This window comes from Lethenteron reissneri, chromosome 36, assembly GCF_015708825.2.
Source record: "Lethenteron reissneri isolate LAM-NWPU_2019-01 chromosome 36, ASM1570882v1, whole genome shotgun sequence".
Taxonomy (NCBI): domain Eukaryota; kingdom Metazoa; phylum Chordata; class Hyperoartia; order Petromyzontiformes; family Petromyzontidae; genus Lethenteron; species Lethenteron reissneri.
Genome location: NC_083814.1, coordinates 11968934 through 11992695, shown reverse-complemented (window position 1 = coordinate 11992695; position 23762 = coordinate 11968934). Strand labels below are relative to the sequence as shown.

The window sequence follows — 23762 nt, the reverse complement described above, 5'->3', positions numbered from 1 at the left end:
ATGTTAAAATTGTTAATTACTATTATTGATAATATAATTGGCATTCGAATTATCATTGGTAATATTTTGCTTATTGTTCAGATAATTTTACGACGTAGCACTATTCACGTATCGTAATTCCTCATAATTGACGTTAATGCTCTCAATAGTCGTGTTGTTACTTTAACATTTTGTATGATATCGTTCGCAAAAGCCTACGTGTTACAACTACTTTAATATTATTTATTTTTACGGGCCTCAGAGTGGAGGGGGTTCCACTGAAGGCACTAATGGCCGCCACTGCCCACAGCCATCCCAGTGACGGCCCCTCAGCCAATCAGCGCGCGTCTTCACCCACCAACAGCCAATCAGCGCGCGCCTCCTCCCCTCTCCAGCCAATGGGAGCGCGTCGCGCGGGGGCCTGTGGGAGCGGGCAGCAGTAGCCGCTCTGTCGTGGCGGCGGTGGTGGGAACTGGGTCCCCTCTCGTCTCACGCGTATTATTTATCATCTTTTGTATCCACAATCATCGTCACCTCGTCGCCATCGAGAACAATCACCACCTCGTCGAACTGTATCCTGATCAAGCTGCTGAGCGCGCGCGAACACGACCGGAAGGCCTTGTGACCAGCGTGGTGAAGTATGGTCAAAATACAAATGACGACCCCCCCCCACCCACCACCACCAACAACCACTTCAACTCGCCACATGCTGCAGGCAGGGGGAGGGAAGAAAGCATTTATTTACAGGGCAAATGTTGTGCAGTACTTGTGTATATGTACCCATTGTGCTTTCAAGCCGCAAGAGACCAGCGGGGTGAAGTATGGCTGCACAACCCTCACGGCCCTGCTGGAGGCAGTGGATTTACTAAAGCGACTAAGCAACATTGTAATGGGTACGAATGCAACGATATGAAGCTAATTGTAGTAGCGATGGCCTGCACGCTTTGGTCAATCCACTGCTGGATGAGGGCGTTGTTTGACCACTTAAATCACGTGCAGGGGGGGCCATACATTAGTACAATGGGAGCACGTGAGTACAGTACAACAATGGATTGTGTTGGGTCTCCGATAAACGTTTATTTATTTATTTTGACAATGTAAACTTTAACGTAAATGGTGATTTAAGAGCAATTGCAATGCTGTACTGTACTTAAAGTAATTTTCTGAAGGAGGGGGGACACAATCCTTTGAAGTTAAGAGTGTAACCGGGGCCACTCACCACGGCTGTGTAAACACGTTAAGTGATACAAACTGTTGACGATTTTTAAAGCGACTAAAGGCAAAAATTAACACGTGTGTGCCTATTCACTCGGCTTTAATAGGGGAACTCTGGGTGAGGAAGGGGGTTTCTATGGGATACGGCCAGGATTAAGGGGCTCCTATCTGTGCTGCATGGGGTTGTGTTGGTGGTACTCTTAGGTTTATAATAGAAATAAAATAATACATCACGACGTTTCACGTAGGTAAAAAAAATTGAAATAATAATAGAAATAAAATAATAAATCACGACGTTTCACGTAGGTAAAAAATTATAATAGAAATAAAATAATAAATCACGACGTTTCGGAGGCAATACAAGTCTCCGTCATTTTTATTTTTTACCTACGTGACTACCGCAAAAAAACCTAAGAGTATCAATCCTTGCAGTCACGAAAGCTTCAAATCTAGAAGTTGTTGGTGGTGGTGGTGGCAGTGCTCTGTGAGTTACTTCTGATGATGTGGCACTGACCGTCGCTTACCGTCCTTCACGCAGTATTTCTATATTTCCCTCTCGTTCTGCTCCCATCGCGTTTACTTACGACAATGCTGCAACCTTTGCTCAATTCCAAGAAACGCATTGTGTAATAGTCGTGTCTGTTAAAGCGGCAACGGTGCTCTTTGTTGCTGGCCGCATGGCGTTATGTACGCGAATACAGTATAGAGATTATTGACGAAAGTCGGGTGTCAGAACGCATCTGTTTCTGTTGTAATGACGAACCCAGTGTTGCTTTTTGTGTCTGCGTACTCGAATACGCTAACGTTTCGGGTAAATACCCTTATTCAGAGGGTAGGGAGGTTGACTTGGGCTAAAGACAAACATTGACGTGTTTTTTTTAACATGTTAGGTTTAAGAGAATTCCATTGAGAGACACAGAGAACCACGTGGATTAGAGACCATTTACACGGTAGGTCCTCATCCAGCGATCTATAGAACATTACCGATGATGGAAGTTTTACCACCTTGGTACCAAATTCTGCTCTTGACAACTTGGGACTTAAGCGGCGGCAATGGCACAGTGGTGAGAAACACTGCCGCTCTGCGAAATAATTCTTCAGCCATTCGTAGACTCTGCGTCCAACCCCGTCCCTATCCGCCGGTTGCATAGCTGTAGAGTGTGTAGGCGGTGCAACTGCACCGAGAACCCTCAGGCTGGAGGTTGTCCAGGTGCATGGAATGTGAAGTGAGTTGGGGGAAATTGGACAGGGAGTTAGTCTTTCATTTCATTTCTTGCACCGGGGAAACATGCCAACCACGCTATGCCACTGCTGTACATGGTAACACTGTACCCATTAACACGCCCATTACAGAGTCCCTTGGGGCAACAAAACCAATTCTTATTGGCGACCCGCAGCATTTAGCATAGCAGCGGCATTTCGCATAGGAGCAGAATTTGCCAGTGCAGCATTATTGACTGCATTGTCGTGTTCCGTCTTGTCCTTCAGCCGCTGTGAATGCCCCTTGCTTCTTTCTGGACAACGACGGTGTCGCCGCTGCTGCTGCTTCTGGGCCGGTGGGCTGTCGGCCAGGCGCGGTGCACCGCACTACCTCCTCCCCTGCCACGCACGGGCAGCCAGCGTCTGACGTGGCCCCTTAAATCCACGCGCTCCGTCTTCCTCCTTCAAAGGGGCCCCGTCTCCTTCCTCCTCCGCCGAGACCCTCCCCTCCTTGCCAGCGCCATTGCAGCCATGACGGAGCAGCGCTACTGTGTGGACTACGCCAGGCTGGGCACGGCGGGCTGCAAGAAGTGCAAGGAGAAGATCGCCAAGGGCTTGGTGCGCATCGGCAAGATCGTGGCCAATCCGTTTGGCGACGGCGGCGGCGAGATGAAGGAGTGGCACCACGTGCGCTGCATTTTCGAGAGACTGGAGCGTTCTAGGCCCTCCACCCGCCGCATCGAGGAGCTGAGCGACCTGGAAGGCTACGAGCGGCTCTTGGACCCCGAGCGGGAACTCATCAATGGCTGCATCGAAGGCAACGGCCCCCATCGCACCAACCACCGCGGGCGGCTTGAATTTTAAAAAATGTGTAACGATTTCTAACTGATGTTGAAAAATATTGCAATTGTGCACGCATTTGGTGTATGCCTTGTGTTTGTTTCTCGTCGTGTTGTTCGTCAAGTATCACGGTGGCGTTTGTGTCATGTTGTTTGTGTCGCGATAATCTTGTGCCGTGTTGTTTGTCTCGTGCAAGGTGGTTTGTCTCGTGTAGTGTCGATTGTCAAGTGTTGTGCTGCTTTGGCTTATTTAACGTTGCGCACGTTATCGTGTGGGTGAGCAGACCTCCTCATGAAGAGGGGAGCGTCACCACGTAAGCCGGCAGGCCAGACCAAGCCAGCATTGGCCTCTCCTTTTAGGATGGAGGTGTCCAGTGGGCCATCAATGACAGGCCCACGCAAGTTCTCCGGGTTCTCAGGTCAGCACAGCTTTCTACGTGTTCCTCAGGGGGCTGTAGCTTACTGGATATCTTCTGGGACTAATACCGTGTGAGATCATCTTTTGTCCCCAGAGTATTCTAACCCCGGGGTCAGAATAATTGAATAATAAGGGGTCTCAGAACGCTTGACGTGCAGTAAGCGATTCTGCACAGTGATAGCTGTACTTGTGTGGACACGAGGTGACTTTCCACCCAGCCTGCCATCGGGCATGAGCCTTCCAGGAGGGGACAACGATTGCAATATACAATCCCCAAAAGAGTAGTTTGCAGGTAAAACAATTTTATTTCGCAAATTTATTTTCAGTTCTTACGGGCTAAGGTGTACGGCCTGTTTTTGAAGTCCTGCGCCGTCTGCTTTGTGCTTCTCAACAGCCACTCCCACGACAACAATAACGGCGGCGGCGGCGGCAGCGGCGGCGCCCTCCCGGCCCAGCGGCACCGCGGCATATGACCCGAGCCACAAGGACTGCTTGTTTCGCGAATTCCGCAAGCTGTGCGCCATGATCGCCGAGCAGCCCAGCTACAACAGCAAGACGCAGATTGTCCACGACTTCCTGCGCAAGGGCACGTCCGGAGGTAGTTCCAGGGGCCAGGAAGTGGGGGGGGCTTGCATATGCTTTTGTGTTATTGTGAGGGTGTGTGTGTGTGTGTGTTCAGCGTTGGTGCAGTGGTTAGCGCACTGCGCTCCAAACCCGGTGAACCCGAGTTCGTCTCCTTCCCACGGCTGACATCAGCCTTAAGTTAGTTCGTGGAGCGGTGTGTAAACATCGCCATTGGGGAGACAAAGGTTCTGTGTTGGCTTTCATTGGTGTCCAATAACAGCACTTCACCAACCCCCACTGAACATTGTGAAGTCTGGTCAAACAAACACATGGGTCCAAAAACTGTGGGGAGGACTTCATCTAACAGTCGATTGACGATGGGTTGACAACAGTGGATTGACATTATTTTAACAGAACTTGCCCCAAAAGTCTGTAGGCTACGAGAATCAGCTGTGTAGCTGTTCGACAAGTACTGGTGCAAGGAATGAATTAGCTACCTCCTGCCCCTGCCCCCTCCCCGCCTCTAGTAGTCTGGTGCATGTGTGTGTATCTGTCTGTGTGTGCGTGTGTATCTTCAGATGGTTTCAGAGGCGACGTGTACTTGACGGTGAAGCTGCTCCTACCGGGCGTTGTCAAGTCCGTCTACAACATCAAGGACAAGCAAATTGTGAAGCTCTTCAGCAGCGTGTTCAACTGCAGCCTGGATGATATGGTGCGCGACCTGGAAAAGGTTCGTGTCGCCCTGCCACACAACATCCAGTCCTCGCTCATTGCCGGCACGGCAGGGAGGGTAGTTTCAAGTCTCCCTTAAATAATTCCCCTTAACTCACCAAATAAAAGAACTGAGTAGGAGGCACTTCTGCCGGCAGTGCCATGATGAAGCAATAGCAAGGCTGCTCCTTTAGGTCTTACATATGTTGCACGTGCATGGTGTCGCAGAGGTTGCAACCGGGTACCCGATACCCGTACCCGGCCGGGTATGGGTACGGGTAGCCGTTTGCGACCCTGGTGCGGCCGGGTACGGGTACGGGTAGACCGTGAGTCACTGGTGAGTAGCTATTTGTCACTCATTTCCCAACGTCTTGTCTCTTCTCACAATTCAAGTTCCTAGAATCAACCCACCCGCGCCTGCAGCATGGCTTCATCGCAGAGGTCGCAATCAGGTACCCAATACCCGTACCCTACCCGTACCCGGCCGGGTACGGGTACCGTTTGCGACCCTGGTGCGGCCGGGTACGGGTAAGGAATCAAAACCCGTTTGCAACCTCTGTGATGTCGTCACCGGTTTGCGCGTGCAGGGCGACGTGTCGGAGACGATCCGCGTCTTCTTCGAAGCGAGCAGCAACTTCACCCCCACCGCCAAGAGCACGCTGACCATCCAGGAGGTGGAGGGCTTCCTGGGGAGACTCGCCCTGCTCACCAAGGAGGAGGAGCAGCAGGGCGAACTGCAGGACATAGCGCGCCGGTCGGTATCCGTACGGCGCGAGGGGGCCACGCCTGCCCCGGCAGCGCGCGTTCCGCACAGACGATCAGAAACGGAACGGGGGCAGTGGGCAGATTCGGATTTGGTGAAAAGTTTGGATTTGTGAACTTAGCGCTGTGAGAGATGACATTTGATACAGTTGTACATATTCTACTTGTAATGTTTATACGACGGGAGCGGTGGCTCGGTGGTTAGCTCACTGGCACTGCCAGATGTTGTTGCAGAGACAAGTGACTGAGCACGCTAAAATTAGAAACCAAGTGTCGCCACCTTGGCAAAAATATTCCCCGCCTCCCCGATTGTTGCCGCTGAGATGATTGCAGTGATGGATAAATCTCGTTTTATGGTTGTTACAAAGTGGTTATCCATCGTAGTAATGTTCCCACACCCCGCTCTTAGATGCTTCATGCTGTAGGAGGAGTTGTGCACTTGCGTATTCGAATTGGAATCGATTACTTATTCATATTCGCCGAGACGCCAGCTCGGGACTCGACAGCGGTGCCGTCATCGTCCGAGGTTGGACGCGGCGGTCTTCGTGGACTTTGCGATTCAGAACATGCTGATGTTGTATTATTCGGCTCTCTCGTGTGGCCGCCGTGAATCTCTCCCGCTTCAGCGTTGCGCGTTCTCATTTGTTCATTGTGTTTCGCAGATGCACCTCCAATGACCTCAAGTGCATTATCCGACTCATCAAGCACGACCTCAAAATGAATGCCGGCGCAAAGCACATGTAGGTCACCAGTCGGAGTGTCTGCACTGGCGCTGGCTTTTACGTACCACACTTGCTGTTTAAGCGACGCGATCTCTCTTCAGTCATGTCATTCTGTGGTATCGTTCATAGGATTTTTGATCAAGTTGAAAACGTGTTTTAAGTTTAGATCTGGCCCTGTGGTGTGTCTCCATAATAATTATGTAAAAACACCATCTATTATTTAACTCATCTTCCATGGTAGTTTAACTCCCTGGGCAGTGCCATTTTTACTTTGTCAAAGCTGCAATTATCTTGGGAGTAATTTTTTCAGTCTTTTACCTTCTTATCAACGAAAGACAAATTGAACAAGGTTTTAAGAACTCTTAGGGCAGATGCCACTAATCCAAAGCCTAACCATAAACCGGTCATGTATTTTGACCCCGGGTTCCACATCCTATGGAGTCAAAATTACATCTCACACGAGCTCAGGGTAACATCCGTGCTAACCCTGGTGATCGTGAAATTGAATCTTGGCTCTAAATACTGGCCATTATGATAATTGGTTTTTTACCCTTTTATCTGGCAACAAAACTGACACCTTTTTTTACGAGGAGTCATGTTTGCATAGACCACAATACCTGCAGTCATAATGCAAACAAAAAACATAACTCTGATAATGTATGCACTGGCCATTATATTGCGGGAGGGATGAAATAAGATTGTGCCCGCTCATCTTCTTGGTTCTTTCGGTAAAGTCACGTAGAAGGGAAGTAATAAAATAATAAAAATAAAACATAATAAAATAATTCTCACGACGTTTCGGCCACAACGCAAGCAGCCGTCCTCAGGTGAAAACCAGGTCTGTCGAGGCGACAGGGTCTGAATGAAACAGCACACGTGCTTGGAGACTATATATAAGCTGGATTGGAAGGGGGGGAAGGGCTGTTTACCTATTGTGCTGCATCGTGGTGTGCCGCAGACTGGATGGGCTGGACCCGAACGCGTACGATGCGTTCAAGGCGTCTCGGAACCTGGAGGACGTCGTCGACCGTGTCCTGCAGAACTGGCAGGATGGGTCGCGGAAAGCACTTTCCGTCACGGCCTCCCTCATGACGCCCGTGCAGCCCATGCTGGTGCCTAACCCCCCCACCCATCTTGCTCACTTGCTCGTTTTAATCACCCACCTGACCTGCTCGCCCACCTGCCCGCTTGTTCACTCACTCATCCACCCTCCTCCCTTCTATCTCACTCGGCCACTCGATCACTCGCTCGCCCACCCTGCTCACCCGCCTGCCCGTTTGCTCACTCGCTCACCTGCTCACGCACTCGCTCAACCGCAAGCCTGCTCGTTCGCTCACTCGCTCATCTACCCACCATGCTCATCCTCCCGCTTGCTCCCCTATCCCAACCACTCACTGCCTCCCTCACTCACTCACTCGCCCACTCACCCACAAGCCTGCTCCCCTCCTCCTGGCTGGCTCGCCGCCCGTGACGTGAGGCCACTCGTCACCGTGTCACCTTGTCGTCGCATGCAGGCGGAGGCGTGCAAGTCTGTGGCGTATGCCATGAAGAAGTGTCCCAACGGCATGTACGCTGAGATCAAATACGATGGGGAGCGCGTGCAGGTGCACAAGAACGGAGACTCCTTCCAGTACTTCAGCCGCAGCCTCAAGCCCGTGCTGCCCCACAAGGTATATCGCAATTACTCAAGGTGGCAGGGTGGCGGCAGAGCAGTGACACCTGGGCCTCATAGCAAGAACGTCTTGGGTTCAATGCCTGACTCGGGTACCTTTATGCAGGAGGAGTTTTATGTTCATCTTATTCTGCTTGGCTTTCCTCTGGGTTCTATAATTTCCTCTCCTGGTTAAAAATAAAACAATAACAGTGCAACTGACACATTCGGCAGCAACATCAGCCCATTCGCTGCAAGCAGCAAATGGGCTATCACTGAGCTGCATCACCGCCCCCCGAATGGCATGATGCACCGGGCCCTCTTACTCAGCTCCTGAGCTGGCATGCTTGCGTGTGTGCGTCCGTGCAGGTGGCGCACTTCAGAGACTTTATCCCCAAGGCATTCCCGGGGGGCACCAGCATGATCCTGGATGCGGAGGTGCTGCTCATCGACACGACCACAAGCAAACCGCTGCCCTTCGGCACGCTCGGGGTGCACAAGGTGACCACATGTGGCACTGTCTGCTTGCAGTGTCTTTCTGTGTGGTTACGTCTGTCCGTGTCACAATGTGTTTTTCTGCGTGTCAATGTTTGTCTATCTGTTTGTAACGGTGTCTGTCTTCGGCATGTCGTCCTGCCTGCCTTTGTCTTATCCTCCTGTGTACCTGTCTCTCCCTCTCTGTCTCTGTCTGTCTCTCTGTGTGTCTGCCTTGCTGCGATCTTGCCTTCATTATCCACTCTTCTCCATCTGGGAAATTGAAGTGTACAGGGGAATAAACGTTAAAATGTCTGCAGTGTAAACTCACGTCGCCTTAACGTTAACAACGTTGCCGCGGTTTGTTTTGCAGAAAGCTGCATTTCAGGACGCTAACGTGTGTCTGTTTGTGTTCGACTGCATTTACTTCAACGGGGAAAGCCTCATGGACAGGTAAGACAACACCTAAATGGTTGCTGTTATGCACGTGATGGCAATGGTGAGAGTGCAGCGAGCTGGGGCTCGGTGTTGGGAACACGCTTGTTAATTTAGTTTTTTGTTAGCGTTGTCAATAGTCGTTTGCCACATGCATAGAATTATCTTAGCGAAGTTGAAGGGTCCAGCCCGATCTGTGTGTGTGTGTGTGTCCGATCGTGGTGTATAGGTTAGCACCTTGCGCTACGAACCTGGAAACCCCGATTTCGAATCTTGCTCACGGCCAACACCAGTGACTAATATCTAAACTGGTCTTGGGCCTCCCCTAGGTCGGCTCAGCCTCAATTGAGTACCTGGTGCGATGTGTAAACATCGTCAGGCGTGGTGCTGGCCACCCACCCCCTCGTGTGCCGTGCCGGCCTTCATAGGTGCTTACTTACAGCACTTGTCCCAACAGTCTCTGAAGGCTATACGGGGGATCTTTGTCTTTGTGTCCGAACATACCTGGTGGTGACTGATGACCCCTGCCACTGGTCGGCACCGTTGGCAAGGCTCATCAGTGATGTTGGTTGCCGCTGACGTATCATATTTTGGAACCGCGCCGTGTGGTCTGAACACTGCAGGCCATTCAATCGGTTCGATTGTTTATAGATCTAGATTTGATGCATCGATTCTATGACTTTTGGAATCAACAATCAATTCTTGAAACTAATAGAAAATAAATTAAAAACCATGACTGGAGCGCAGCCTTGACGTGAAAATATCAAGATTATTATAATCTTTCGATTTAAAGCTTTCGTGACTGCAGGGATTCATCTTCTTGGTTCTTTCGGTAAAGTCACGTAGAAGGGAAGTAATAAAATAATAAAAATAAAACATAATAAAATAATTCTCACGACGTTTTGGCCACAACGCAAGCAGCCGTCCTCAGGTGAAAACCAGGTCTGTCGAGGCGACAGCGTCATTCAGCGTCTCAATGACGCTGGGTGGGCAGGGGCTGGGTGGGGGCTGGGAGGGGTGGGGCTGGGTGGGGAGGGGCTGGTCACCCCGTGGTGCCCTTATAAAACTCAACGTTTAACCTACTCACGCCGGCTTGTGCCCGCCCTCACAGTCGGGCATATTTGAGGAATACACCACGCCGCCGTTGACCCTGCAGGCCATTGACCGAGCAACCCAACGTTCCTACCAGCTCCCTCCGCAGGCATGTGTTCGGCCTACACTTTGCTAGACAGCCTTCTCTATTTAGGTGATCCTGGGTATGGCCCCTTGACACCTCTGGGAAGGGAGTCTCGCAACATTTGTGCGATCCACCAATCCTCGTTGCCTCCACAGTGCTGGATACAGGCGTGCGTAACTACCACCACCACCGCCGCCAGGGTGACATTGAAGTGTTTGCATTAACAGCCCTGTCCCATGTGTCCTGTGTGTCTCAAGGAGCATCAAAGATCGGAGAAAATTCCTCCACGACAACATGATCGAAATCCCCAACCACATCTTGTTTTCGGAGATGAAGCACGTGACGGTAAATCCCATCACGGAGCTCCAGCGCACACTCGTGCCCTCCACACGAGCTGGCGCAATCACGCTGGCCATGGCCTGGGGGGGGAGTTCCTGCCTTCGGGAGGCAGGAAACCCAATTTTCCTGGAGTAGACCTGGATTTTAATTTGAGAAACATTTTCAACGAACGTTTTTGCCTCAAGCCAGTCCGGAGAGAATTCTGTCGGTGCTTGATTCATCGAACACATGATAGCAGCGGGCTTCTTGAATTAAAGTTCATCTTCAATGATTCTTGATGATGTTTCCTGGCATTCTTTTAAGAGAGACGTGGTTTGATATCGCCCTGAGAACGATTGTTCAATGGCGCTTTATACATTTTAATTATTATTATTGGAGCAATGGCCCTTTTAATGCCACATCGTTACTGACAAATATGCTGATTGTGCTTTGTGCACCACTGACAATGCAGCTTCACAGAATAATTTGTGTTCTGAAATGCTCCGTAGGTAGGATTACGTGAAACTGCTGGTTGACGTTACCACTGTAAGACGTTACTACAGATGGCTGTGCAAATGCTGTCTATGTTTATTGTATCATGCCACTGATTTACGTTAGCTTCAGCTGTTGATAGAGATGGTTTCGTGAATGCTAAGTTACACCGTTTATATACCGCTGGTGTGCATTGAATGTGTATGTATATATGTTTAACTTTTTTCTCACCGTACATAGCCAACCATGCTAATCGGATGTGCATTGTCTTGTGCTGCTGGTGGATGTTGTGCTGTTCGTGCTCGTCAAGTTATATTCTAATTTGATTTTGATTTGTAGAACTCTGAGCAGTCGATTACAGATGGTCTCGTGAATTATCACCGACCCTGCTATATTCTGATTGTTGACATTGTTTTGAGCCATTGATAAAGAGTGCGTTGAGCCGTCGACCAAGCCTTGTGCCTCGTGTTGCCATCAGAGAGCCTCGGACCTGGCTGAAATGATCTCCCGGGTCATTAAGGAGGGTCTGGAAGGGCTGGTATTGAAGGACGTCTTGGTGAGACTAAACAGCTCACCGCTCTGCCAGACACATCTTCACGTGTTACACCAGAAGCCACTCCACCCCCCTTCAATCCACTTGTGCGGCGCTTTGAGCGTTATCCCCTCGCCCCTTGCGGACGTGCTCACGACGCCTTTTTGCGCGCTCGCGTCGCAGGGAATCTACGAGCCGGGCAAGCGGCACTGGCTCAAGGTGAAGAAGGACTACCTCAACCAGGGCGCCATGGCGGACACGGCAGACCTGGCTGTGCTGGGCGCGTACTATGGCCACGGCAGTAATGGTGAGGCCTGGGAGGGAGAGGGCATCGTGGTGCGGCAGCGGTGGTGTTGGTGATGGCATTTCCGTACATTTGTTGCATTGGTACCGTGTTCTCGGGAGTTAAGATGCACCCCAAAACTTGTGCCCGTTGGCAACACACACACACACAGTTATCGGATTATAAGACGCAGCCCCAGCTTTTGGTTTCAAGTACAGGGAGAAAAAATTAACCCGTAAAAACAAAGTTTTTCACTATAAATCCTTTATATTCGTGTTCAATGGGCCACAACCCAGCCCACATTGGTCTTTGAAACGGGCGGCTAGAGTCCTCTCGTCCTCTGGCTTGAGATGGCTGCCACCTATGGGTCAGATGATTGCCTGCCACCATTAAGCAATTGGTAATTAAATATAAAAAACATTTTTCTAAAAAGTGTAAAATTTTGGAAAAACATTTTCACGAAAATACATTGTCACGCACAACGAGTCTGTGTGCAAAATGTCAGCTCGATTGTATCACGGGAAGTGGGTTAAAAAACGACCGAAAGATTTGCACGGTCGTAAGCGCGCAAGCAAGCAAGCAAGTGAACTTAATATAAAGGATTTAAAAGGAATGTCATAATCTGGAGTTTATCTACGGTACCTTTTTGCCAGTATCAAAATGATGAAATCATATGTAGAGGTTTTACCCTTGCAATAAAACAAGAGGTGTTAACATGTTCAAACAGGCAGTGTTTGTGCCTGTGCGACCGGGCAAAGCCGACGTGATCTGACGCTCGTCGCTTTCGTCACTTGCAACGTATGTCAGCTCCGGGTAACAGCCATGCCACACGACCTAACCGCCCGCCCCCCCCCACCACTAATGTTTTTGCGCCTTCCAGGTGGGATTATGTCCATTTTCCTCATGGGCTGCTACGACGAGAACTTGGGGCGCTGGTGCACAGTGACGAAGTGCTCCAGTGGGTACGATGACGCCACCCTCAATCGGCTGCAGAAGGAGCTCGAAATGGTCAAGATCAGCAAGGTCAGAGCTCACCAGTGCCCAGAATCCTCTGCATTATTTGGGGTAAAATTGACCATGATAACACAGGTTGATCCTGATTTAAAGCTTTCGTGACTGCAGGGATTCATCTTCTTGGTTCTTTCGGTAAAGTCACGTAGAAGGGAAATAATAAGTAATAAAAATAAAGCATAATAAAATAAAATTCTCACGACGTTTCGGCCACAACGCAAGTAGCCGTCCTCAGTTGAAGAACAGGGCTGTCGGAAAGACAGCGTCCGAATGACAGTGGAAAGACAGCGTCCGAATGACGCTGTCTTTCCGACAGCCCTGTTCTTCACCTGAGGACGGCTGCTTGCGTTGTGGCCGAAACGTCGCGAGAATTTTATTTTATTATGTTTAATTTATTTTATTATTTCCCTTCTACGTGACTTTACCGAAATAATCAAGAAGACAGGTTGATCCGTTTCTAAATACCACCACTTAAACAATGAAAGTGTGGCCCACGCAATTGCTTGCTCATGCCGTTAAGGGATGGAGTGAATTCCAGTGGGGAATTGGTCTACTCTTCCACGTTGACCCTGACATATGGGAAGAGGTGGGCATACCCGCACTTTACCCCACAAGCTTCTGTAAAAGTATCCACCACGCAGAACGAAACGTCGGACCTCATGCCACATAAACTTGTGTCCACAGAATTTGTATGTTCTGAATGATATTCATGTTGCGTTTGCTCTCTTATCATTGGTTTACGCTGTATGCGGTTGGTGTGTGTTTTGTCACCAACTTTCTTAGAGTGCATCAAAAATCCCCGACTGGCTGAAAATCAACAAGACATACTTCCCCGACTTCATCATCCGCGACCCAAAGGTTGGTGTCGGCATAGACGGCAGAATCTCTTGTGCGGTCGCGTCAGATTGGCGTGCAAGCACGTGCAGGAAGAGGCTGGACACGAGCACAACAATCGGAATCAAAAGTCCAGCTGTGCTTTTATATGACATGTGCTTGTATCTGAAGTTGCCCTGTACCTTTTGATTTTTGATAGAGCTGCCCTCCTTTACGTGGGAGCATTGCAATGTGCTTCACATGCAATAAGTAGCTTTTAATAATTACACCTTGTCTCAACACATTAGAAGAGGCACCCATTGCAGTGGGCAGCTTCTCTCTGTTGGCAGGGACACGGTGAATGGCCTGCGGTCGGGCTTTAATCTGTCAGCAGTGGGCAATGATCGCTCTGTGTAATCCCAATTGAGTAGTTTGCGGGTATTTTTTTGTGATTGTGTGTGCGCGTGTGTAAGATTCTAAGGGGCTGTATGCTTGTATCGGGGGGAGCAGTAATGTAGTGGTTAGTGCACGATGCTACGAACCCGGCGACCCGAGTTTGATTCCGCCTCATGGCCAACATCATGCGACGAATAACTGAAAGCGTCTTCATCCTCCCCTATGTCGACCCAGACTTGAATGAGTACCTGTTGCGGTGTGTCAGCATCACTACCGGCGAGACACTACTGTTGCTGGTCACCCCATACCCACGTGTGTCCTGCTGACCTTCATAGGTGCCCGCTAACAGTGCGTGCCCCAACTGTTTTTTTTAAGGGAATACAGGGGATCTTTGTCTCTGTGCACGTGTCAGAAAGCGCCGGTGTGGGAGATCACGGGTGCAGAGTTCTCCAAGGCCGAGGCGCACACGGCCGACGGAATCTCCATCCGCTTCCCGCGCTGCACGCGTATGAGGGACGACAAGGACTGGCGCACCGCCACGACCCTGCAGCAGCTCAAGGTGACCCCGCGAACCCCCCTCTGGCGTCGTTCCCGCTCATACCGCTCGACCCCTGACCCCGCCGTCTCAACTCCAAAACGTCCTGGGGGGCGGGAGGGGTCTGAGCACTGCCCCCCCCACCGACCCACCCCGATGCAGAGGGCTCAGCCCACCTAAATTCTCATAGAATCAAAATTTGCTGCAACTATTAAGCGCTGGGCGTTCGTCTTTCCATCAATTACAAAGGCAGATCGTATCATTACTCATCAATGTGTAGGGTTTACCACTTGTGTAAAGTTTGTTTAACATTGACTTTCTCATGCCCCCTGAGTTTTTGTTTAATGCCCCCCTCCCCCCGCCACCCCCATAAACAAGGTCATGCTTCCAAGGCTGTGCGGTCCGTGTTGCCTCCTGCCGCTAGCGCACGGTGTGGCCGCGGCGGTTCATCCTAGCGCAGGCCCCAGACTCATTGGTGGCATGGGTCTGAACTGCAGCCATTTCCCGCAGCGCAATTATCATGGTTGTGTGCTGGATATTATTGTACCGTAGCTTGGGACGAAAAGAAAGTCTGTAATTCGCCTGATCTCGTCAGATCTCAGAAGCTAAGCAAGTTTGAGAATGGATGGTGCTTGCATGAGCGACCACCGCTGGTGCATAATGCCGGTGTCAGAGGTGACTGCGCGCTTGTGCTAGACTGTGGGCAGCAAGCAGCAGTGCAGCCAAATCCGTCTTCAGCAACCCGCACTGACCAGCGCGGTGAAGTATGGTCACGTAACCCCCTTAACCCGCATGGCGTAGGGAGACCCTGACCCAGGAGTGGATTGACAGAAGGGCGGTACATCTACAAATCGGTGTAGATATTTTTCATCACTGGTTGTGTCAGCAAAGTTGATACGTGCAAGCGCCGATATGAATGTTCATAACGATGATGACACTGATATGAATGTCTAGAATGATCCGAATGATCTTGATTATGATGATGTTGATGACGTCGTCGGCATTAACGTTCAGGAGCTCTTCAAGAAGTCTAAGGAGAACTCGGACGTGATGGACTTGCTCGGATCATCCGTGAAGAATGACTCCGAGTCGGCGCCGGCCACGCCGGGGGGCAGCACCAACGGCTCGGGCTCCTCCTCTCCCAAGCAGGGCCCCTCCACCACCACCACCAGCAGCAGCAGCAGCAAGGCCAAAGCCTCGCAGAAAGCCTCACGCGGTACATGCCACCTGTACACACTCACGCGTTGTCACTCACACTCAGGCCCCCTCAACAACAACAACAATCACCATTCGCCACTAAGTGGTGATGACCTCACCACGGCGCTTGTACCAGGCGATGTGCACTTTAAGGCCACGTGAAGTGTCGAGCACCCAGTTGGCAGGAGGTCACGGTGCAGACCCAGCTGCAATGGGTTGACTGAGATGACTGGCAGATCCACCACCACTCACATAGTCACTCACACCCAGTGCCTCTCCTCACTCACAACCTAAATCACACCCAGGGCCCCTCCGTACTCACACCATCACTCGGTACATTCCCCGTCGGTTTGTGGGTTAGTCTGGCCCCCGCACGACCCTTCCGCTGGCCGCGTGTCTGGCGTAGAAGGATTATATAGGGCTGATTTGAAAGCACCTTAAAGCTCATCTCATCTCAACCAAACCAATTGCCTGCTGCAGTCTAGCCAAGGAGACCCCCCAGTAGCAGCTGTCCCTGTGAGGCACAAGGTACACACATTGCCACCCTATACATGGGCAGTAGGTGACGATATTGCGACATATTTCCCAATTAAGAAATTTTTGAGTAAAGAAATTTGGCAAATTTGCAACCATGCCAGCACACGTGGCCTACTCTCTTTGAAATAACTTTGCGAGATCATTTTCTTCCCACAGTGAAACAGAGGGCGCGTGCCATATTCACGGTTGTTGGTGTGTGGTTGTTCCCAGGTGCCTCTGCCAGCCGGAAGCCCAAGCAGCCGAGTCGTGCCGACACGAAACCGGTGTTGGCACCGGCTGTAATTCCGCCCGTGATGCCACCTGCGCCGGTGAAGAGGAAGAGGACCACCGAGGCTCAGGAAGAGGTGAGGTGTGGAGCCTGTTGCTCCAGATTGAGCGTTGAATTTTTTAGGGCCTGGGCAGTGCCCACAGCCCATTACTGTAAGGTACAACATACCTTCCTAAACAGATTGTAGGCTTGAGGTGTTGACATCCGCCAAACAAGGCAGCCTTTGGGAAGAGGATGCGTCATAGCTGGGCGGTTTGGTTCTGGGTCACAGTTTCTTTATTGATAATCAAATTCCCTGATTGATAACCGAGTTACCATTTTTTTAAACTGAGTTGTTGGTTTGTTAACCGAGTTCCTTGGTTGCTAAATTGAGGTGCTGGGGTGACAGTGGAGTTGCTCAGCTATTAACAGAGTTGGCAAGTTCATAACAGAGTTGTCCAGTTCATTGCTGCGCTGGGTCAGAGGAGTAATGACCCATGTTGTCTTGTTGATAACTTTGTTTCTGGATTAATAGCCCAGTTACCGGCTTTACGATGGAGTTCGCCTTGAGAGTAACCGAGCCTCCTTGTTAATATAGTCCAGGGGCTGGAGGAGAAATTAGTACCAACTAAGGCATGGTAAATAAAAGTGAATACTTAACCCATATCGTTTAAAATAGACATAACATAATTAATCATTATTGGCCACATACAGACATTGAAACCGGTAAAGTTGTGCCATCTCAGATGGTGCCTACAAGTGAATTATAGCCGTTGAAACGAGCCACGCTCGTAAAAATCCTCCTGTTAATTACGGACGTAGCTACAGGAACGTATCTTCTCTTGTATTGATTGATAGTGCTGTACAGCGCGTGCGACCACCCATAACGGTCGCGTGCACTGCCAAACATCAATTTATCGTTCGTGTTTTTAACATAGTGTGCTATACAGTTTGCTCATGCTGTATCGTGAATACTGTACAAGTGTATCCGGGTGATGTTTTAATTTTGCCTTTGACGAGGAGGCCTGTACAAGTGCAAAGTACTCGTACGCGGCGATGATGCGTTAATGCTCTCGTCCGTTTCTCCGAAGGCCCAGTTCACATTGCCATTAACCCTGTTGTAGCGAGCACCCCTCCTCTGATGTACCGGCAAATTTTACACCGGGGGGTCCGTGGGTGTTTCGTTAAACAACGATGTGACACTTCATCCGGTCTGGGCTCGTGGTCTAATAACGTTGCCGCCGGTGGCGTTGTGCGTCTACGCGCCGTTACGCTCAGACGCTGCTCAACATCTTCACGGGCGTGCGCCTGCACCTGCCGGCGTCCGCGGAGGGCTCCGACCGCGCGCGGCGCTACTTCTTCGCCTACGATGGCGACCTGGTGCCCGACCACGACATGGACTCGGCCACTCATGCGGTGGCGGCGGCGGCGGCGGCACCGGCGGACAGCGGGGAGCCCCCCGCGGCACTCCCGCCCAAGGCCCAGCGCGTTTCCGTCGACTGGATCTGGCAGTGCGTCAAGCGGCGGCGCCTCGTGCCGCCGTGCTGACGCGGCGGCGATAAGGTCACGGTCTCACTCGGGCGACTTTAGGGCAATCGTTGCCGGCAACCGTCACCAGCAATGCGTTCATAATTAGCATCACGAGGAGCGACCGTGGCAACTCGGCGGCAGGCGTTGCCGGTGACGATCGCTGTCGAAGATTTGCCCTCGCATTGCCCCAGTGGATCGTGGCCTTTGCCCCCTGTCGTGAGGATGGGAGGTGGGGGGAAGGAGGTTTATTTTGTTACAGAAGAGCAGAAACACGATTGTGAAAATGTTGTTCCGCGTGTGCGCGTACGTTGACTGAGGTTGGGTAAGAGCAGTGAGATCTGGGGCAAGACCTCGCGATGAAGCTAAAGCTTGGAGTGGACTTATCAGGGACCTGTGCATTTTCTCCGTGAACCCCCAATCCCCCTTCCTGAGCTAAGGCGTGCTGAAAAACAAGTGTAATTTTATACTGATTTATTACAGCAACAGTTATAACAGCCCACGGCCTATAAGCAGTGCCGCCAAAGGGCTAGCAGTAGGGTTGCCTCGTTATGTTGATCCCGCGATGTATTGCGTTAATGGTAAAAAATCTCAACACATTCGTCAATAACACTGCTACCTTATAAGGAAAAATATATAATAGGCGATATTTTTGGGCATTGGCCCTTCTTCTTGAGGGAGCTGCAGTCGAAGAACTTTTGTTTGTACTTGGAAGCACATCGAAGCACCAAAAGGATAAGATAAAATATGAAATACAATTCAAAGATAAAGGAGAAACTGATGTCGCGATAATCGTTGGGTGGCGAAATTTAAAAGGGTATCGTGAGAAATGATATCGCGGCAACCCTATTACTACATACCGCTGGCCCAGGTGCTCATGGGTAGACGTCATTTCCCCAGGTGCTTATGGGTAGACTGCTGCCCAGGTCATGGTTAAGGCTACAATTTTGGCATGGTAATTTTTGTTGGATAATTTACTGCAGGATGCAGTAAAAACTATAGGGAGGCAGCATAAGGAGGTACCGCACTTATGCCTCGTTCTCCTCCCTCCACCCCAACATTTTGCCATGGCACTGAAAACATAAATTTGTATTTTAAAATACACATTTGCGTTTGCAGCAATTGACGTACATTTTTGAAAGGAAATGACGGAAGCTCCCTTAACCCTCGTGCATTTACACAGCCGTTTCCAAAATGTCACCTTTGAGACTTGGTTCACATTCACGATTTCGGACAACACCGTGACAATCCGTGCCAAACTCGTAGCCCGTAGCCGTGGTCGTATGGTTCTTGTGCCTGGCAATGTGTCTCGTGTACGCGCGCTGCTCGTTTAATTTAAAAGGCATCCGTGTTTTGTCTTCTGTGCAGTCGGCAGAGATTGGAATTCGCGTTGCTTTGTAGCCGATGCAATATCACCACGTAGATGAGGGAGGTTTGCGGTGGGGGCCGAGTGGTTTGTGGGGGGAACCCGGTTTAAGCGTTTGAGCCAGCGAGGGGCTTTATCAGGGTGGACATCATCCAAGGGAACATTTTCAAAAAAAAAATTGTCTTTTTTTTCTTCCCCCCCCCCCCCAAAATTTTATTCTGTTTGTGCTGTCGTCTTGGTGCAATGGGACGAATAACCCGCTAGAAACTCGCAAAACGTCGCGATTTGGAGAAAGGTTCGCAGAAGAGGATGGCTAAAAAAATTATCATGAGGTCCCTTCAAGTCAACTCTTATCCACACCACGGGGGGCAGCACATTCCTTCCCGCCTGCTACGGATAATGTTTGTCGCATAACTGTCAAATCCATGTTTTAAATTCTCCAAGGAATGTAGCCAAATTAAGTGAAACCCCAAATTATTGTTGTGGGTTTTTTTGTGTACGTACAATCACTGGTGACCTGGCTGAGACCATCAACTCACTACACATGAGAACCTAGTTTTGATCACAAATCAGTCTCTACGTCAATCTTTCGTTGTCTATGCGAGTGTCTGTGGGTCAAAATTTCGATTTAAAGCTTTCATGACTGCAGGGATTCATCTTCTTGGTTCTTTCGGTAAAGTCACGTAGAAGGGAAATAATAAAAATAAAACAATAAAATAAAATTCTCACGACGTTTCGGCCACAACGCAAGCAGCCGTCCTCAGGTGAAGAACAGGTTCCCAACAGACCTGTTCTTCACCTGAGGACGGCTGCTTGCGTTGTGGCCGAAACGTCGTGAGAATTATTTAATTATGTTTTATTTTTATTATTTTATTATTTCCCTTCTACGAGACTTTACCGAAAGAACCAAGAAGATGTCTGTAGGTCTCTTTATGCGAGTCATAATGACCAGGTTGCAACCACTGACTCCAGGTGGCTACAGCCCCCACGTGGAACCCAGGGTCTCAGTGGTGCTGGCCCTGTGCTCTCTGACCTCTGAGCCACCCATCCTCCTCAGATGAAGGGGAACATGTTACACGTGTGGAGGCCAGAGTGAACTTTCTAGCCAGGAGGTCCACGTTTCTGAAAGCCCATGTGTGTTGTCGGTTATGTAGTCATTTGCCACCACCCGCTCCATCACCCCCTTGCTCTGACTTTGTGATGTCAATTAATTTTCACGATTTTATTTGAGAACCTATGCCTCTTTTTAACATTGCGTCACACCCTGTGACTCTCTATCGCGGTTGCAGGGATCGTGTGGCCTAGCCACGTACAAACATATCACGCGGTTTGAGCGGTGTGGCCACTGGTGTATCGCACGCTGCGTTATGACCCAGGGCACCTGAGTTGTATTCCCGGCCATGGTCAACATCCGTGACGAGTGATATCAGAACCAGTAGCCCTGGGCCAACTCCCTTCCCCAACCTGCACAGATAAGCGTGGGGTTAAGCATGGCCAAACAACCCCCACAATTGACAAAAATCGATTCTCGTATGCACGATTTGATTCGCGAACCGTGAGCCTAAGAATCGATTTTAAATCGGCGAATCCATTCGCCTCCCCCCCCCCCCCCAGTCCTGTGAGTCATTTCTATTGTTTTCAGGAGGCCCGGTAGCATAACTTGCCTCGATGTGATGTTAGTTTTTATCGATACTATTGCTGCAGCTCTATCGCCGACTGGAGAATATCGCATCCCAGCCTAGACATTAGCCGAATCGATCATTTTAACACGAGCGACCGTCGTTCAACGAAGGGGTCACCTATGATGTTACTTGCAAAGGGAGATGGTGGATGTCCGTGAGTTTGGTTGAATAAAGGGACATCAGTCGCTGATGTAATTGCTTCTGCTGTTAGCGGTAAGACCACGTGTGCGCGCGCATTCCCCGTGGGGAAAGTGCAAGTGCCATGGCTTCCAGCTGTAGCGTTCGCACATCAATAAAGGATGTGGATGAGCGGATGTGGGGGCGCTCCTCTTGAGGGAGGGGGGGTGAGGGGTGGTGGATACATTGGGGGGACAGGGGAGGGTGGTGGGTGGAGTGAGGGACGTGGGAGCCGCGCGTGCCATGTCCTGACAGACAAGGTCGACGATTCATGTGAATGATGGTGTTGATGATTCTTGGTTTTGTGTAACAAAAACTTTTTATTTGTCCCTGGGTATTAAGTGTCATTTTCTAATTGCTTATGCCTCAAGTACAGAGAATGGCTATTATCCTCCACAAACTTTGCTTTTGTGACCAGGACACAAAGCAAAGTTAATAATCCACTCCATTAATAACACTGTGTAACAAATTTATTTATTTTTTGTTCTTGGGTAGTAAGTGTTATTTCCTAATTGCTTATGCCTCATACAGAAAATGGATATTCCCCACAAACTTTGCTTTTGTGACCAGATCAGTGATATTTTGAAATGTACCTATTTTCAATGATAAAACGTGTGCATTTGTGTCATTCCTTCACATAAAGTCGTGGTCACAAAAGCAAAGTTTGTGGGGAATAGCCATTTTCTATACTTTTTAGGCATAACCAATTAAAAAATAACACTTACTACCCAGGGACAAAAATCGTGTCACATAGTGAATTAATTATGGTTAATTAATTATAGTGAGCAGTGTGTTTATTCGAGTGTGTTTGTGCGTGACACAGTCCCATCAGTGAGCTTCCCCGGCAAGCGAGACTGCATTAGCTGGGTCATGCAGCTCGCATGCCCAGCCACCATGCGCATGCCCAAGCAGCTTCTGTTTGGCCGGATCGAGGGGGCTAAACGGGCGCGGCACGGGCTATAGCAGAGGTGGTAGGTACAGGAGGATGTGGACCTGAGTGGACTTGCCGAAGACTGGTACCAGCAGCGTCAACGTCGGCCTCTGGAGGAGGCTCGTGCAGGACACTTCTGGGCAGTTGGAGGCGATCAAGTTAAATCCCCGCTCACGGCCACCGGCACTGAAACGGTCCTGGGTCTCCCGTAGGTAGGCTCAGCCTTAAAATGTAGTACTCTGTCGCGTAGTGTAAAGATCAGCATTGGTAGAGACAGAGGCGGTCAGCTACCCCTACGCGCGCTCTTCATAGGTTCTCGCTGATAGCAATTGCCCGAACAGTCTGTTACAGGCTGCACGGGGGATATTTGTGTACAAGTGCCGTACAGCGTGTGTGCCACTCCTGGTTAGGTGTCTGGCATTTTCGCAGCAGTAGCCCCCATGTATTATGCATGGGGCTGATGGAGACGCCCTTATCTGCTATGCCTTAAGTGCTCCCCCCCCCCCCAACTCTCTACGGGGGTGGCTCTGCGAGGTTGTGAGGTGGGGGGTTGGGGGGGCACTTGCTGGGCACGGAGAACCTGATGCTGCTGGGGCTCTGGGAAGGGCTGGTTGGAGAATCCTTCACGGCGGGAGTGGAGGGAGGAGGGGGGGGGGAGGATTTGCATTACGGGATGGAAAAAGAAAACGATTATACGCATCATACAGACATGTCCGCAGCACTAAGCGTAATGGTTTAACATTTTAACTGAGAAACGAAGGGAGCTGCCGTGCGTGGTGTAATGTGTGTAGTGGTTAGCACACTTGAATGTTCAGAGGTCGTCGGTTTAAGTAGATCTCCTGGCGCGGCAGTGAACACAATGGGGGTGCGTTTCTTAAATAGACCCCCACACCGACAATGTCCACCCAGAGTCGACGGGCAAGGTCGCGTGTGGTGGCAGTGGTGGGGCAAAGTGGTGGGGGGGGGGGGGGTAACACATCGCTTCCAACACGTGTGGCCAGCGTGGACGAGTTGGCCAAATCCCACTCGAGAGCTCCCCACTCGAGTGGGGAGAGGTCCCTTCCGTCAGCTGTGGCTGAGAGCGAGACAATGTTAGGGGGCTGCGCCTTGTAAACGGAGAAAATTAGGGCAAAGAATATAAACTACATTTTTATTTTATCAGAAGCGACCGAGCCGCAAATGATAGCTCAACGAAGTGGCTTACGTGGACATTGATAGCAGCCAAATATTCTAATCGCGTGTTTCTAAATGTGGAGGGGGGGGGGGGGGGAAACCCGGAGAAAAATCCACGCGACCACGGGGAGAGCGAGGCATGCAAAGTCCAAATATACAGCAGCAGGCGTCAGGGCCGAGATCGAACCACCCACGACCTCCTCCATACCAGGCGAGGTAGTTAACATCTCTGAGCCACCGCGGCGCCGGTGCGTTCCGCGCAATCGATGCTTTTGCTAAGATTCCACTGGAAACTATGACCGATTCCGGAACCGATAATCCTTTCTGACAATGTTCCACTAATGGAGCGCAGAGACACGGGGCAGACCCCGACGCCCAGACCATCATCGCAAACTCGC

At 50.3% G+C, this 23762-nt stretch overlaps 1 protein-coding gene across 2 annotated transcripts; it reads left to right on the top strand.

The window, feature by feature from the left end:
- The first annotated feature begins 375 nt into the window (after positions 1-375).
- LIG3 (DNA ligase 3) lies at positions 376-21268 on the top strand. 2 transcript variants are annotated; one of them, XM_061566148.1, is made up of 21 exons: positions 376-617; positions 2683-3211; positions 3518-3652; positions 4046-4249; positions 4794-4945; positions 5514-5680; positions 6351-6428; positions 7369-7522; positions 7925-8080; positions 8431-8562; positions 8909-8988; positions 10405-10492; positions 11436-11513; positions 11673-11796; positions 12653-12795; positions 13567-13641; positions 14405-14551; positions 15542-15743; positions 16472-16605; positions 17787-20015; positions 20326-21268. In XM_061566148.1, exons 2-20 carry the CDS (start codon positions 2692-2694, stop codon positions 18054-18056), a joined length of 3039 nt encoding a protein of 1012 aa, XP_061422132.1. In that variant the 5' UTR covers positions 376-617; positions 2683-2691; the 3' UTR covers positions 18057-20015; positions 20326-21268. The 2 variants fall into 2 exon arrangements, with proteins under 2 accessions (XP_061422132.1, XP_061422133.1); XM_061566149.1 differs by lacking the exon at positions 376-617 and adding an exon at positions 1661-2144.
- Positions 21269-23762: the final 2494 nt, after the last annotated feature.

Excerpts from the sequence above, each read along its gene's own strand:
- LIG3 (XM_061566148.1), top strand. The coding sequence starts at position 2,692 with ATGCCCCTTGCTTCTTTCTGGACAACGACGGTGTCGCCGCTGCTGCTG. Across the intron at positions 3,212-3,517 it reads CATCAATGGCTGCATCGAAG|ACCTCCTCATGAAGAGGGGA; the intron begins GCAACGGCCCCC and ends GTGGGTGAGCAG. Across the intron at positions 15,744-16,471 it reads CTCGCAGAAAGCCTCACGCG|GTGCCTCTGCCAGCCGGAAG; the intron begins GTACATGCCACC and ends GGTTGTTCCCAG.